Here is a 13,262-nt window from a genome sequence, read left to right as displayed (position 1 = left end):
CTTTGCATTACTGCCCCTGCTCTCCTACTGCACTGTACAGCACAGCAGGGCCGTGGGATCATCCGGAGAGAGAGAGAGAGAGAGAGAGAGAGAGAGAGAGAAAGTTAGCAAACGAGTGAAGGGGGGAAATGTCATTAGTCTGGGGTGATGTCTGTTCTTAAAGTCTTTGTAGGTGTTGTGGGACAGAAGGCACTGGTGGTGTTTAGCACCTCACTGATGGGTGTGGGCTGATTTTTTGAAGAGGTTCTGCTAAATTTGAGCTGAAGATCCAATTTGATTTGATCTCTGATTATGTCATCGTTATCTGTTACTGGATCTCATCTTTGTAACTGGTGGAGTATGGTGCTCACAAACTGTCTTTCAGGGCACTCATATAGCCTACATTTATTTTATAGAACTTATATTTAACAAATGACGTTTTTGAATTCAGATAACTAGAGTAGGCCTATATGCACATTGCCTAAAGAACTAAATAATAACAAAAAAGTGCGCAAGGACTTTGCTGTTATTTCCGTTTTGAAATTAACTTTCAGGATTATCGTAAGTGGCATTTACAGGAAAATACTTTCATTTACTCCATTTTATGCTACGAATGAAACAAAATGGTAGTCAAGCCCTTTCGGATATAATGACCTCATTGTGCAGATGGAGGCGAAGTTTAATCGCTGTCCTGTGATAGAAAGGAATCGTTGTTGTTTAGCGCCCTCTGGTGACAAGACTAGTTATTTCTTGACTCTAGCTTTACTTTTTTACGCAATTCATTCCAATGATATTCTTGTTAACTTTTGTTACTTGAAACTGAATTAACTGAAATAAAATAAAATATTATTTAAGCTTATTTAAAACTATTTAGACATAAAAAAATTAACACAAGTAAAATTAAAGTAAAAACTAAATATAAAAATCTTATCAAATTCAAAATATTAAAAGTTATAATAGTATAAAAATAAAACTAATACTAATATATACTAATACCAAAATAAAATTCCAATCCAGAAAAATAATTAGGAAACAAAGCAGATTATTTTGGAGTTCTAAATAAACACCCTCAGATGTCAAGAGTTCAAAAAATTCTTTATTTCAAGCACAAACAGTTACAAGATGTAAAGTTACATCCACAAAAGAGATAAATGCTGCAGATGGAATACTCTGATTGTAAAGTTTAAGAATTTAAAGGGGCACCCCAACATTTAAACAGATAAGATGCATTGAGTCAGGATATCACGTGAACACAGTATTGTTGTAGAGTTCAAAGAGCAGACTTTCTTTGGTCACATCAAGATATTTAAAAAATGTCTAGACATCCAAGCTACCTGTAATGCTTCGATCTACTGCTTGATGACATCACACAGCAGTCTCAAGTCTAACAATTGCACAGAAATAAAGGTAAACTCCACACTCAAACATAGCAAGTCTCAGAGTCTTATGAAGAATAATATAGTGGAAAAACCACTTGATTCATGCAGAAATTGTAGAAATATTCAATGTACCATGACAAAAACATCCCAGCGGTTTCAGACAAAAAAAAAAAGCCCTATAGCTGCCAGTGTCTACGGAGCAGAGTTTTTCTGTTTGTTAATTTTGTTTAAAAAATGTCTTCTAACCAGTGTTTAGATATAGTACAAAGTTGACCATTTGGCAGATTTCTTTTTTCCGTACAGTTTAGTTGTGAGAATGTATAGATAGCCTACAGAAATCACTGTTACCCCATGTGCTATCAACCACTTTAAAGCAGTAAAACCCCTCACCAGCTTACATTACATATTAGAGGTCTACCAAAGTATCAGCCAAACCAATAAATAAGACTGTGTTATTACTGTGTTGGCGCCTCCTTGTGTCAGTTTTGTAAACAATGTTATTTCCTGTTTTCAGATACACTATACCGGTTTATGTATACACTACTGTTTAAAAGTTTGGGATCAGTTCTTTTTATTATTATTATTTTAAATGAATACTTTTATTCAGCCAAAAATAGAATAGAAACCGAATAGAATTAGCATAATGAATATGCCCAAATGAATAAGAAAACCAACCAGGAATCACCTTTTACATTACTGCCAATGCTCAACTTTTATTCCTACCAAGGTACCGTATATGATACTTGCAAATCATTTCTCTCCATATATTTACATGCTTACCGTAGTGTTGACAGGAGGCTGCTAAAGTTTGTGGCGCATCATAGGACTCAAAAATATAAAAATAACTATCAGTAGTATGTATAATAAATTAAACGCCATTCTTGTTCTTACTTCATACGGCATTATTCAAATCCAAAGCATGGAAACTAAAAAGTCAGCGCCACCATCACCAATAGAATCCACTGGAAGGAGGGCAGCATGCAGGCAGAGAGAGGGAGGGAATGAGATTTGGACGGGAACACGGGGAGGCCTCTAAATCTTCTTCCTGTTCATTCCTGTCAGAAAGAAAGAAAGAGTTCTTTATGGACGGGAGGAATCCTTATACACTGGTCAATTGATAACTATCTTATCTATTTCTGGGACTTATTCTACACGTTAGCGTTTATTATAGCTCGAGAATGCTTGTCAGATTTCGTGATTTGTTTTGTATAGTACTATGAATGATAAAATGCTGCTGGCAAACTTTCTTTGTAGTAAACCTTGAATTGCAGCCCAGTCTGTCCTCATTCTGATGCAAATGTGTGGAAACAGACGCGCTGGCTTCATTCCCAGAACGTACGCCCAGCAATGAGACTTTGAAAAATCGGTTCATCCATTCTGGAATTTGTCAACTCGACACGTTTTCTAAAAGACGTTCTGGCACTGCCGGTGTCAATGGAAACATTCAGTGGGCTGTAGAGGAGTACTGCTGAAACTTACAGCACATATTAACGTTTAAAACTAGTGCGAGATCACAGCCCCTCTGGTTTCAGTGGGCTTTGCTGTGCTTATGGCAAGACAATTCTTCGTTTAAGCAGCAATGTGATTAAATATGCATTCTGCTATATTGCATCAGTTTGTTTTTTCATTGTTTACTGTGTATAAAATAATGAGGTCACTCGCAAAATGTAGTTTGTGGCGAGTTCAGTGACATCACAAGTAGGGCTCCGAATGACAGCCTCGTTCAATTATGCTCAAGTAGAATTTAGCATGGGCCCTCTACGCCAGAAAGCCATCTATTATTAACTACTGAACAGTGTACTTCAGTGTTCTGTTCCCAGACAAACACATGCTTGAGATAAATGCTTTGGACAAGGTGTGAAATGATGGCAATCATGTGAAACTTCTAGTGCCCCTACAGTTTCTTCATACCATTTGGTTTCTTTTTCAAGAAATATACATGTACCAACTGAAAACTGTAGCCCAAGGTCAATGATTTTTAGTTTTGGGTTACAGTACCTTTAGGACTTTTATATAAATGCCCTCCTTTTCTTAAAGCTTTTATTTCAAAGCATCATAAAAGCCATTGCACCTAGAGAAATGTGTCCCTTTCCAAAGAATGTAAAGTCTTACAGTCTAGATGACTCGCGTGCTGACCCCCGTACTCTCGATGATGACAGTCCTGTCCTCTTTAATGGGTGGTGTGTACTGGTACTCGTCACTCAGCAGACCCAGAATAGGGTACTGGTTCATGTATCTGCTCATGATAGGAAAAAGTTTAAAATGACGATTAGGACTGAATTGCAGTTTAGTTTCCACATGGTTCTTATATGCGATATATACACACCTCTTGGTAACGACAGTCCTCGTTGTACTGCTGGAGTTGGAGTCGGTCTTCTGCTGTTTGAGTCGTCTGATTTCCTGAAAACGCGAGGTCAAAGGTCAGAATTAAGTACTCTAATAGGAAAGAAGAGAGGCATCTTTTCAAATTGTACAATGAATTCACATTCCTGAAAAGTAATGAGGCTGAGATAATGCAGAGGCTAAAAAAAGCAAAAGAATGTGAACTATGATGTCAATTGCCACTCCTTACGATGAGAACCATTCTTATTCTTGTTCAGAAACAGACTTCATAATGTTTTCCTTAAACATGTCAGTATGGTCTGATTAAATAATATTATTAAATATCTGTTTTTACAACTACAACAAAAAAGAATGTATATAACAAATGTAATATGGTAATATAGTAAACCTCGATTAACTGTAATCCTATTGGTCCATAATTTAAGGGTTAAAACAGGGATTAAATTAAAAAATAAAATAAAATAAATAAATGTTACATGGCATGACAGAAATTAAAGGTTCAAAAAAGGCAACGACTCAACACATTGAGCTTTAAGTTTTCCCAGCAGGCGTTCAAGCTGTCAAATTTCGGTTACTGTTGACGGCCATAACTCAAGGAAACATTGGGCTAATGTCACGCAGCTACATCACATGGCAGGACTGATTGTGTGCATCTTATGTCTGTATAATAGTGTTGACGTACCTCTTCCTGGTGTTTGATGACACTTTCACGCTGCTCTAGTTTGGACAGAAGCTCAGAGATACGCATCTCCAAACCGCTGTCAGAGGTCTGTATAATAGTGCGCTCGGTCTGGATCTTTACAAGTTGACTCTAGAAAAGAATAAATAAGAATATGCATTATGTAATTAATGTAATCTAGAATTTTATTTTAGACCGTATGTTTATACACTACCATTCACACCATTTGGTTTCTGTTTTATTTTTTTTATTTTAAGAAATGAATCGTTTTATTCAAAAAGGATGCATTCAATTGATAATAAGTGAATATTAAATAAAGATCATGCTCCCTGAAGATATTTTGTACATTTCCTACCATAAATATATCAAAACTTAAGTTTTGATTAGTAAAATGCATTGCTTAGAACTTAAAGGGGGGGTGAAATGCTATTTCATGCATACTGAGTTTTTTACACTGTTAAAGAGTTGGATTCCCATGCTAAACATGGACAAAGTTTCAAAAATTAAGTTGTACGTTTGAAGGAGTATTTTTGTTCCAAAAAAACCTCTTCCGGTTTGTAACAAGTTTCGGAAAGTTTTTTTTGAGTATGGCTCTGTGTGACGTTAGATGGAGCGGAATTTCCTTATATGGGTCCTAAGTGCGCGCTCTTCTGCCGGAAGAGCGCGCGCTCCCATATAGCAGAGCAGAGAGAGGCTGAGCACAGCCTGATCAGAGCGAGAGCGTCGCGAAAAGTCACAAAAGAAGTGTGTTTTTGGTTGCCAGGGCAAGACAACCCTGCACAGATTACCAAAAGAGAAACAGCATTAAGGGACCAGTGGATGGATTTTATTTTTACAGAGCATCAACGGAGTTGTGCAAGTGTTTTTGTTTGTTCCCTGCATTTCGGATTGCACATCGTTTATTTCTTAAGGATAATGCAGTCCCAACTAAAAAGGGTCACGATCGTGTGTTGGAACCGCATGCGGTGAGTAAAACTGCTTCAAATATCTCTGTGTTGTTAACTTAGTTATCAGCGCGTAAGCACATCAAGTAAACAACATGCGATGTTGTCATCAAACTGCACTTTCCACATGTACAGCTTAAAAAAAAAAAAAAGACGACATAAAGTGGAACTTAGTCATTTTCCAAAACCGCTAAGCAAATACAGTATTGTTCAAAATAATAGCAGTACAATGTGACTAACCAGAATAATCAAGGTTTTTCGTATATTTTTTTATTGCTACGTGGCAAACAAGTTACCAGTAGGTTCAGTAGATTCTCAGAAAACAAATGAGACCCAGCATTCATGATATGCACGCTCTTAAGGCTGTGCAATTGGGCAATTAGTTGAATTAGTTGAAAGGGATGTGTTCAAAAAAATAGCAGTGTGGCATTCAATCACTGAGGTCATCAATTTTGTGAAGAAACAGGTGTGAATCAGGTGGCCCCTATTTAAGGATGAAGCCAACACTTGTTGAACATGCATTTGAAAGCTGAGGAAAATGGGTCGTTCAAGACATTGTTCAGAAGAACAGCGTACTTTGATTAAAAAGTTGATTAGAGAGGGGAAAACCTATAAAGAGGTGCAAAAAATGATAGGCTGTTCAGCTAAAATGATCTCCAATGCCTTAAAATGGAGAGCAAAACCAGAGAGACGTGGAAGAAAACGGAAGACAACCATCAAAATGGATAGAAGAATAACCAGAATGGCAAAGGCTCAGCCAATGATCACCTCCAGGATGATCAAAGACAGTCTGGAGTTACCTGTAAGTACTGTGACAGTTAGAAGACGTCTGTGTGAAGCTAATCTATTTTCAAGAATCCCCCGCAAAGTCCCTCTGTTAAAAAAAAGGCATGTGCAGAAGAGGTTACAATTTGCCAAAGAACACATCAACTGGCCTAAAGAGAAATGGAGGAACATTTTGTGGACTGATGAGAGTAAAATTGTTCTTTTTGGGTCCAAGGGCCACAGGCAGTTTGTGAGACGACCCCCAAACTCTGAATTCAAGCCACAGTACACAGTGAAGACAGTGAAGCATGGAGGTGCAAGCATCATGATATGGGCATGTTTCTCCTACTATGGTGTTGGGCCTATTTATCGCATACCAGGGATCATGGATCAGTTTGCATATGTTAAAATACTTGAAGAGGTCATGTTGCCCTATGCTGAAGAGGACATGCCCTTGAAATGGTTGTTTCAACAAGACAATGACCCAAAACACACTAGTAAACGGGCAAAGTCTTGGTTCCAAACCAACAAAATTAATGTTATAGAGTGGCCAGCCCAATCTCCAGACCTTAATCCAATTGAGAACTTGTGGGGTGATATCAAAAATGCTGTTTCTGAAGCAAAACCAAGAAATGTGAATGAATTGTGGAATGTTGTTAAAGAATCATGGAGTGGAATAACAGCTGAGAGGTGCCACAAGTTGGTTGACTCCATGCCACACAGATGTCAAGCAGTTTTAAAAAAACTGTGGTCATACAACTAAATATTAGTTTAGTGATTCACAGGATTGCTAAATCCCAGAAAAAAAAGGTGTTTGTACAAAATAGTTTTGAGTTTGTACAGTCAAAGGTAGACACTGCTATTTTTTTGAACACACCCCTTTCAACTAATTGCCCAATTGCACAGCCTTAAGAGCGTGCATATCATGAATGCTGGGTCTTGTTTGTTTTCTGACAATCTACTGAACCTACTGGTAACTTGTTTGCCACGTAGCAATAAAAAATATACTAAAAACCTTGATTATTTTGGTTAGTCACATTGTACTGCTATTATTTTGAACAATACTGTATATACAGTTTCAGTACATACCACATAGCATAACGCCTTTACTGATGCTGCTCTTGTTAAATTTCAGCCTCTGGATCTGTTTCACAGCTTCCACATGCTCTCAACTCAAAAGCCTACTGGCGCTCGTAATTCTTTAGCTCCGCCCACACGTCACGCCTCTAGGCGCTCGTGTTTTTCCAGGAAAAATCGGTACAGACTATCTTTCTCTTATAAATATAATAAAAATAAAGACTTTTTGGAGTTATGAAGGATGCAGTACTACTCTATAGGTACTCAAGATTAACAGGATATTGAGTGAAAACGAGCATTTCACCCCCCCTTTAATTTGGATGATTTTGAAGGCAATTTTCTCAATATTGTTTTTTTTTTGCACCCTCAGATTCGAAATTTTCAAAATAGTTGATATTGTCCAATCCTAATAAACTATACATCTATAGAAAGCTTGTTTATTCAGCTTACTTTCACGTGATGTATAAATTAAAAAAAATAAATAAATAAATACCCTTCTGACTGGTTTTGTGGTCCAAGGTCAGATTTCTTAAGGATCTCGTGACACTAAAGACTGGAGTAAAGACTGCTGAAAATTCAGATTTGCCAGGAATAAAATAGATTCCAAAATACATTCAAATAGAAAATGGTACTTTTAAATTGTAATAATATTTAACATTATTACAGTTTTTTTGTGATGTTAATCAATGCAGTCTTGTTGAGCATAAGAAACTTCCTTCAAAAACATTCCAAAAATCTTTCCAACCTCAAAGATTTGAAGGGTAGTGTATTTAAAACTAAACAGTTTGACAACCATACACAGCCAACAATTTGGAAACATCACTATATTACTGAACTATATTTGAGTCCGTTTACATTTGAGTCGTTATCATATTGGTCTAGATGCCATTTTATAAAAGTCATTAGCAACTTGAGGCTGTGCATTATACCAATTTTACCATGGTTAAGTGGGTTTTAGCTAAAAGTGACAAAAGGTGTTTGTTTGTTTTTTCTCCTTATTTACCCGCAGGTTACTGAGTTCTCTGTCCTTCTCCTCTCGTAGATCTCTCAGCATCTGTTCATACTCTCTGGACAGCTCCTGTGTTTTGATTTGGACAGTCGAACTACTGCACTGCCCGGCCAGCTGTGGGAGACATGCCCAGAAATCCACACAAAACATTAAAAGGAAGAAAACAAAAATAAGATCTTGGAATTTACACAAGATGCAAGACTTCTAATTATCACTGTATTTGACAACAATAAATGATAACATCACAAAGTTGATGTACCTGTGCTGTGAGTTTACATTGTGAATTGACTGTGCTGAGTTTAAATGTCCATGAACCATCAGCTTTGCCTTTAGTGCACACTTCACCGCACACAAACATGCAGTGTGACCAGTGCAGTCGGCTTTATGAACGATTGACTCAGACATGTCAGTTCTTTTAATGAAATGTTAAGTGAAACAGGCCAACAGAGCGGTGATGGATGTGACTTAATGAACCATCAATTTAATTCATATCTGTCTGGAAATGAACCGAGAGCTGTCATGTGTATAACATGCTGTTGTTGTTTTTTTCTAATTGTTCATGTAACAACACATAGGCTTAATTATATTTACACGTTCACAACAAGTTTCTGTAATAAGTAGTATTTAAATAATAAAAAGTAAAAAAAAAAATAATTTATTACGCAGCAAATGTGTTTCTAAATGTAAATATTTGTGATTACGCACTTACTGAACACATGCAGTTAAAAAAACGGAGTTTATTTTGCCCACCTTCTTCCTGAGCAGCTCGTTCTCCTGCTCCAAAGCTCTTTTGCTGCCCTCCAATTCTTTAATTTGGAAGTCTTTGCTGGGGTCCTTGCTCTGCATGGTCAGTAGCTGACTTTCTAGAATACGCTGAGCATTATTACTTTCCTTCACAGAAGCCTGAGAGAGATATTATATAATGTCATGATTATTTGAGTGTTATTGATTTTTTGCAGAAGCGATGAAGGGTGATGAAGGGAAGTTTTGTGGTGGCGCCCCCTACCTGCAGCTGTCTGTTGTGCTCCCGAACGGTCTCCAGTAGTCGGTCGTATTGCAGAGCCTGATCTGCCTTGAAGCTCAGATCTCTCTCCAGCTCCTCCTTCTCGCTCTCCAGACGCTGCACCATAAAACACACACAATAAATCCACATGCAACAAACCATGTAACTGCATGGTTAGTGTAATAAAAATAGGCTTTTGGGTTTTCAAAAGGGAGAAACGCTTTCCATACTTTAAGTGGAAGGCAGCACAGACACTGATGTAGTTGCTGTAGTCTTCAGTAGCTGTTGGTCACACCATGTTGGCTTACTGAATGAAAAGATGTTCATGTATCTGCAGTGACCCAATGATGTTTTTTATTTAACTGAGCGGAGGCTTCAGTCAAACAGGAAATTAAAGCTTTGGAAGATATACCCCTTGCTGTACCAACACACCAGGTTTGATTTTTGTGATATACTTATGACATTCCACAATAATCTGAATTTGATATTGCAAAAACAACATGCATATTATTATAGTTGACATATGAAGTCTTGTAATTTCCCATGTATATATAAAAAAACATTCTGTATAAATACTTTGATAAAAATAGTTTTATTTGCAACAAAATGAAAATGATGTAATATTGAAGGGCTGTTGCATCATAGCTTTGAATCGGTTTCTACATGCATCACACCTTGAAAAAGACAAGGTCAGCTGAAAGCTGGGTTGTACAACAAACACACGCCCACGGGGCAGAACCTAATATTTCATCACCATACAGTGGAAAATGAGGACTGTTTCTACAGGACAGGACACTGTTGTTTGGTTTAGTGGTAGAATGATTGTACTCACCCTCAGATCATCCTGCATATGCACTAGCTCCTCTCGCAGACTGCTGAATGTGGCCATCAACAGACGCATGGTCTTATCAGCCGTCATACGAGTCTACATGAGAGAAAGAAGAGAACGTTTAATCTAATCTAATCTAATCTAACTAACTCAAAGTTGAATGTGTCACACATCTATAATGTTAAACAACTTTTAAAAAACTATCTGTGGGTGTCTATTTTTATTGTATTCCTATGTGAAATAAACAGAACAACTGTGAGACTCGGTTGTGCCTGGAGAAACGGGTTCCTGGGACAGGCTCATAAACGAATGATCTGCTGTCAGCAGAGGCGTCTGAGGGTGGGGTGTACTGAGAGGTGGGTGAGGCTGACATTCATAATGTGTCTGTAAGCTCTCACCTGCAGCAGGTAGCGGATTTGCTGCTTAGTCAGTTCGGACACTCCTTCAGGAATGACACTCTCGATTTCTTCTTTTTCCACCTACACACACACACACACACACACACACAGAGAGACAGATATATGTGTTCATCAACTTCACTGTATGAAGTTTAACAACTTTATAAAAAAATTATATAATAGGTAAAAAACGTTTATGCAGTGCATACTACTTAATATGCTTTTCTGTTCAAATAATTACATTTAAAATGATTCTTCTTTCTTTATTATGGTATCACGACCATACATTTACTTGCCCCAACAAAAATATGAAAATGAGATGTAAAAACATTTTCACTATAGTACAGGTGCAGTGAAGTTTCTGTGTCCATGAACAACATTTTTTTTTTTTTTAGCAAATGTCAAAAAATGCAAAAGTGATATTAATGTCATTGATTGATTTTCATCGCTAATGATAACATTAAGGTTTAGAATTAACCAACTGAAACTTGAAATCCTTTATGCAACATTGAAAACGTTCACCCAAATCCACAGGAACTGAACAATTTGCCACTCCCTACCTTGTAGTCAATGGTGGGGTCCAGAAGGTGTTTCCTGCAGAGACAAAGAACAATATGATTGAGTCAAAAAAAGAAAAAAAGAGAGCCTTAAAGCAGAGGCGTCCAGAGGTGTTTCTGTTCTCACAATCATTTCCAACATGTAAAGTACAGAACCTATTAACTCGCCATTACTCACTGGATTAAGCATTGCAGTTTTGGACAGGGTGTTGAGGTTTCAGGTTTTTGAACACTCTAATAAGTCATTTGTGAAGGTGACAGCAGATTAAGTAAACAGGTGAGATTTCCTTTTAGATAATGGCCTGTATTTGGTTTTCTCAATTTCTCAAGTCTTCAATGATTTAGATTGACGGGGTTAATGGCTGGTAAGGGTTATCTGCATGCAAATCTTCAACTTCAAATTTTTCCAAAAAAAAAAAAAAAAAAAATTTAAGAATGGAAAATGCAATTTGCACAGCACAACTACATTTAAATTGTAATTTATTGACGCAATTTTACAAATTAGCTTGTGATGTATTATGAAGGGTGTTCTAGATCGTTAAATATAAATAAAGAGCAGCACCTCACCTTCCACGAATCTTGGCCACATGCTCGGAGATGCAGGTGTGAATATCGCTGTTTTTACGGTAAACCTCGGCAAGAAGCTCGCCAAAGAAGCGGTTGTCCATCTTGGCGATCGGTTCCACATCGATAACCTCGGTCTTAATCTCAGAATGACCATTCTTTATTTCTTTCAGGTCCACGACTTCCTCTCGAATGCTTGATGTCTCCACCAGCTCCGACTGGAAAAAGGCATAACGGATGGACAGGATATTTTGAGTGGGATTGCTAAACTTTCATTTAGTTACAAAAATATGCTATTTTCATCAATTAATCAAACAAATCAGTTACAGGATCAACACTGCTCTTCCTTGTAACATGCAAAATGTGATTCTTACATAACAGTTAGTAGGTCAAAACGGAGGAAACTTCACAAGAAGGCCACAACCTCTGTCTATGTATGCTTAGAAATGAGGGTTCACTTTTTCCAAGTATGTGTTCAATTCTTTAAACTGGAATGTGATTGAGAGTCATCAGCCAGTCCACACCTCAAAGTGAGTGAAACACCACACCCCTTTCTGTCAATTCAGATCACTCCTGAGTGACTTCTTTAACAATACTCTTAAAAGCAGCAAAGAAAACTACATACCAAGAACTGAGTGGACTATACATACTAAAGGCATCCTGGGGAGCGGCAAAAAAAAATGGCTCATGCAGTTACTGAAGATGTTAATGAGTGGTTCTTTATGCAAATTCTACATTTTGTACATTGTCGTCCACTAGAAAGCATTAGTAGCGGTGGAAATGCACAATATGATCGGCCAATATATGCATATTTTAAATGATCTGCATTGCTGATTTTTCAAAGTTTTTCATAGTTTTCCCACAGTACACAATGTTCAAAAGCAGTCTTACAGAATATAATGATGTTGCAGTGTATAATGTGGTGTACATGAGTATACTGTATGTATGCAGATAAAGTTGGACATAATTTGAATATCCAACCCAACTTATATAAAGAGTTATATTACATTCTGCAATGAAAAAAAAATTCTATGTCATGTTAAAAATTCAAAGAAATCCATAATTTCTATTGCTAAATATCTGTTTTCTCTTTAAAAGTCGGGGGAAGTGATTTGGTTCAAAAAAATTTTTTGTTATGCTGGCTGAAAGTCTCTTCATATCCCGATAGCAACTGCTGAGTTTACAGTCAGTAAATGTATTTGTGTATTGTCTGTGGAAAGCGTAGGACCATAAACCGATCATCCAATCATATCCCTCGGTCCTATCTGACTGTCAACAGATATATTTGCATACCTTTTCGCGCAGACACGATACATCATCAGCGCATTCCATTACGCTACTGTAGACCGAGTGAGAATGGATGATGCTATTATTGTAATATTATGCTCTTTATAATGTTTTCTCACCATGAGGTAACCAGCATTGCATTCAGCCCTCCAGACCTATGCCGTCTCTCATCGTGTCACTGGTTAGCCTCTGGTCTGCCTCTGAACGTTCATGTGTTTTGGAGTAGAGGTGGCTTTGGAGAGTGATTTACAGGGAGGGTGGTATCTTATGCTTTCAAAGCTTGTTTGCTATTGCTAACCTCTCCAAAATCGCCTACTCTACCTTTAAGATTAGATAATATATAAAGCTGTGAAAGCTACTTTTTAAAGGGGTCCTATTATGCTCTTTTGCAAAGTCTTGATTTAGTTTTGGGGGTGTACTAGAACAGACTCTCATACTAGGTTGTTTGA

General features: G+C 37.3%; 1 protein-coding gene across 1 annotated transcript; it reads right to left on the bottom strand.

Moving 5' to 3' along the window:
- Positions 1–1,055: 1,055 nt before the first annotated feature.
- LOC113038077 (protein POF1B-like) lies at positions 1,056–12,858 on the bottom strand. Its single transcript, XM_026195282.1, has 12 exons — positions 12,820–12,858; positions 11,530–11,795; positions 10,966–10,999; positions 10,406–10,486; positions 10,011–10,103; positions 9,182–9,295; positions 8,926–9,078; positions 8,170–8,289; positions 4,384–4,512; positions 3,685–3,758; positions 3,471–3,594; positions 1,056–2,413 (listed from the first exon to the last, which is right to left on the bottom strand). Exons 1-11 carry the CDS (start codon positions 12,856–12,858, stop codon positions 3,474–3,476), a joined length of 1,224 nt encoding a protein of 407 aa, XP_026051067.1. The 3' UTR covers positions 1,056–2,413; positions 3,471–3,473.
- Positions 12,859–13,262: the final 404 nt, after the last annotated feature.

The sequence above is a fragment of the Carassius auratus genome, chromosome 21 (assembly GCF_003368295.1).
Source record: "Carassius auratus strain Wakin chromosome 21, ASM336829v1, whole genome shotgun sequence".
Lineage (NCBI taxonomy): Eukaryota > Metazoa > Chordata > Actinopteri > Cypriniformes > Cyprinidae > Carassius > Carassius auratus.
This window is presented reverse-complemented; position numbering and strand designations above follow the sequence as displayed.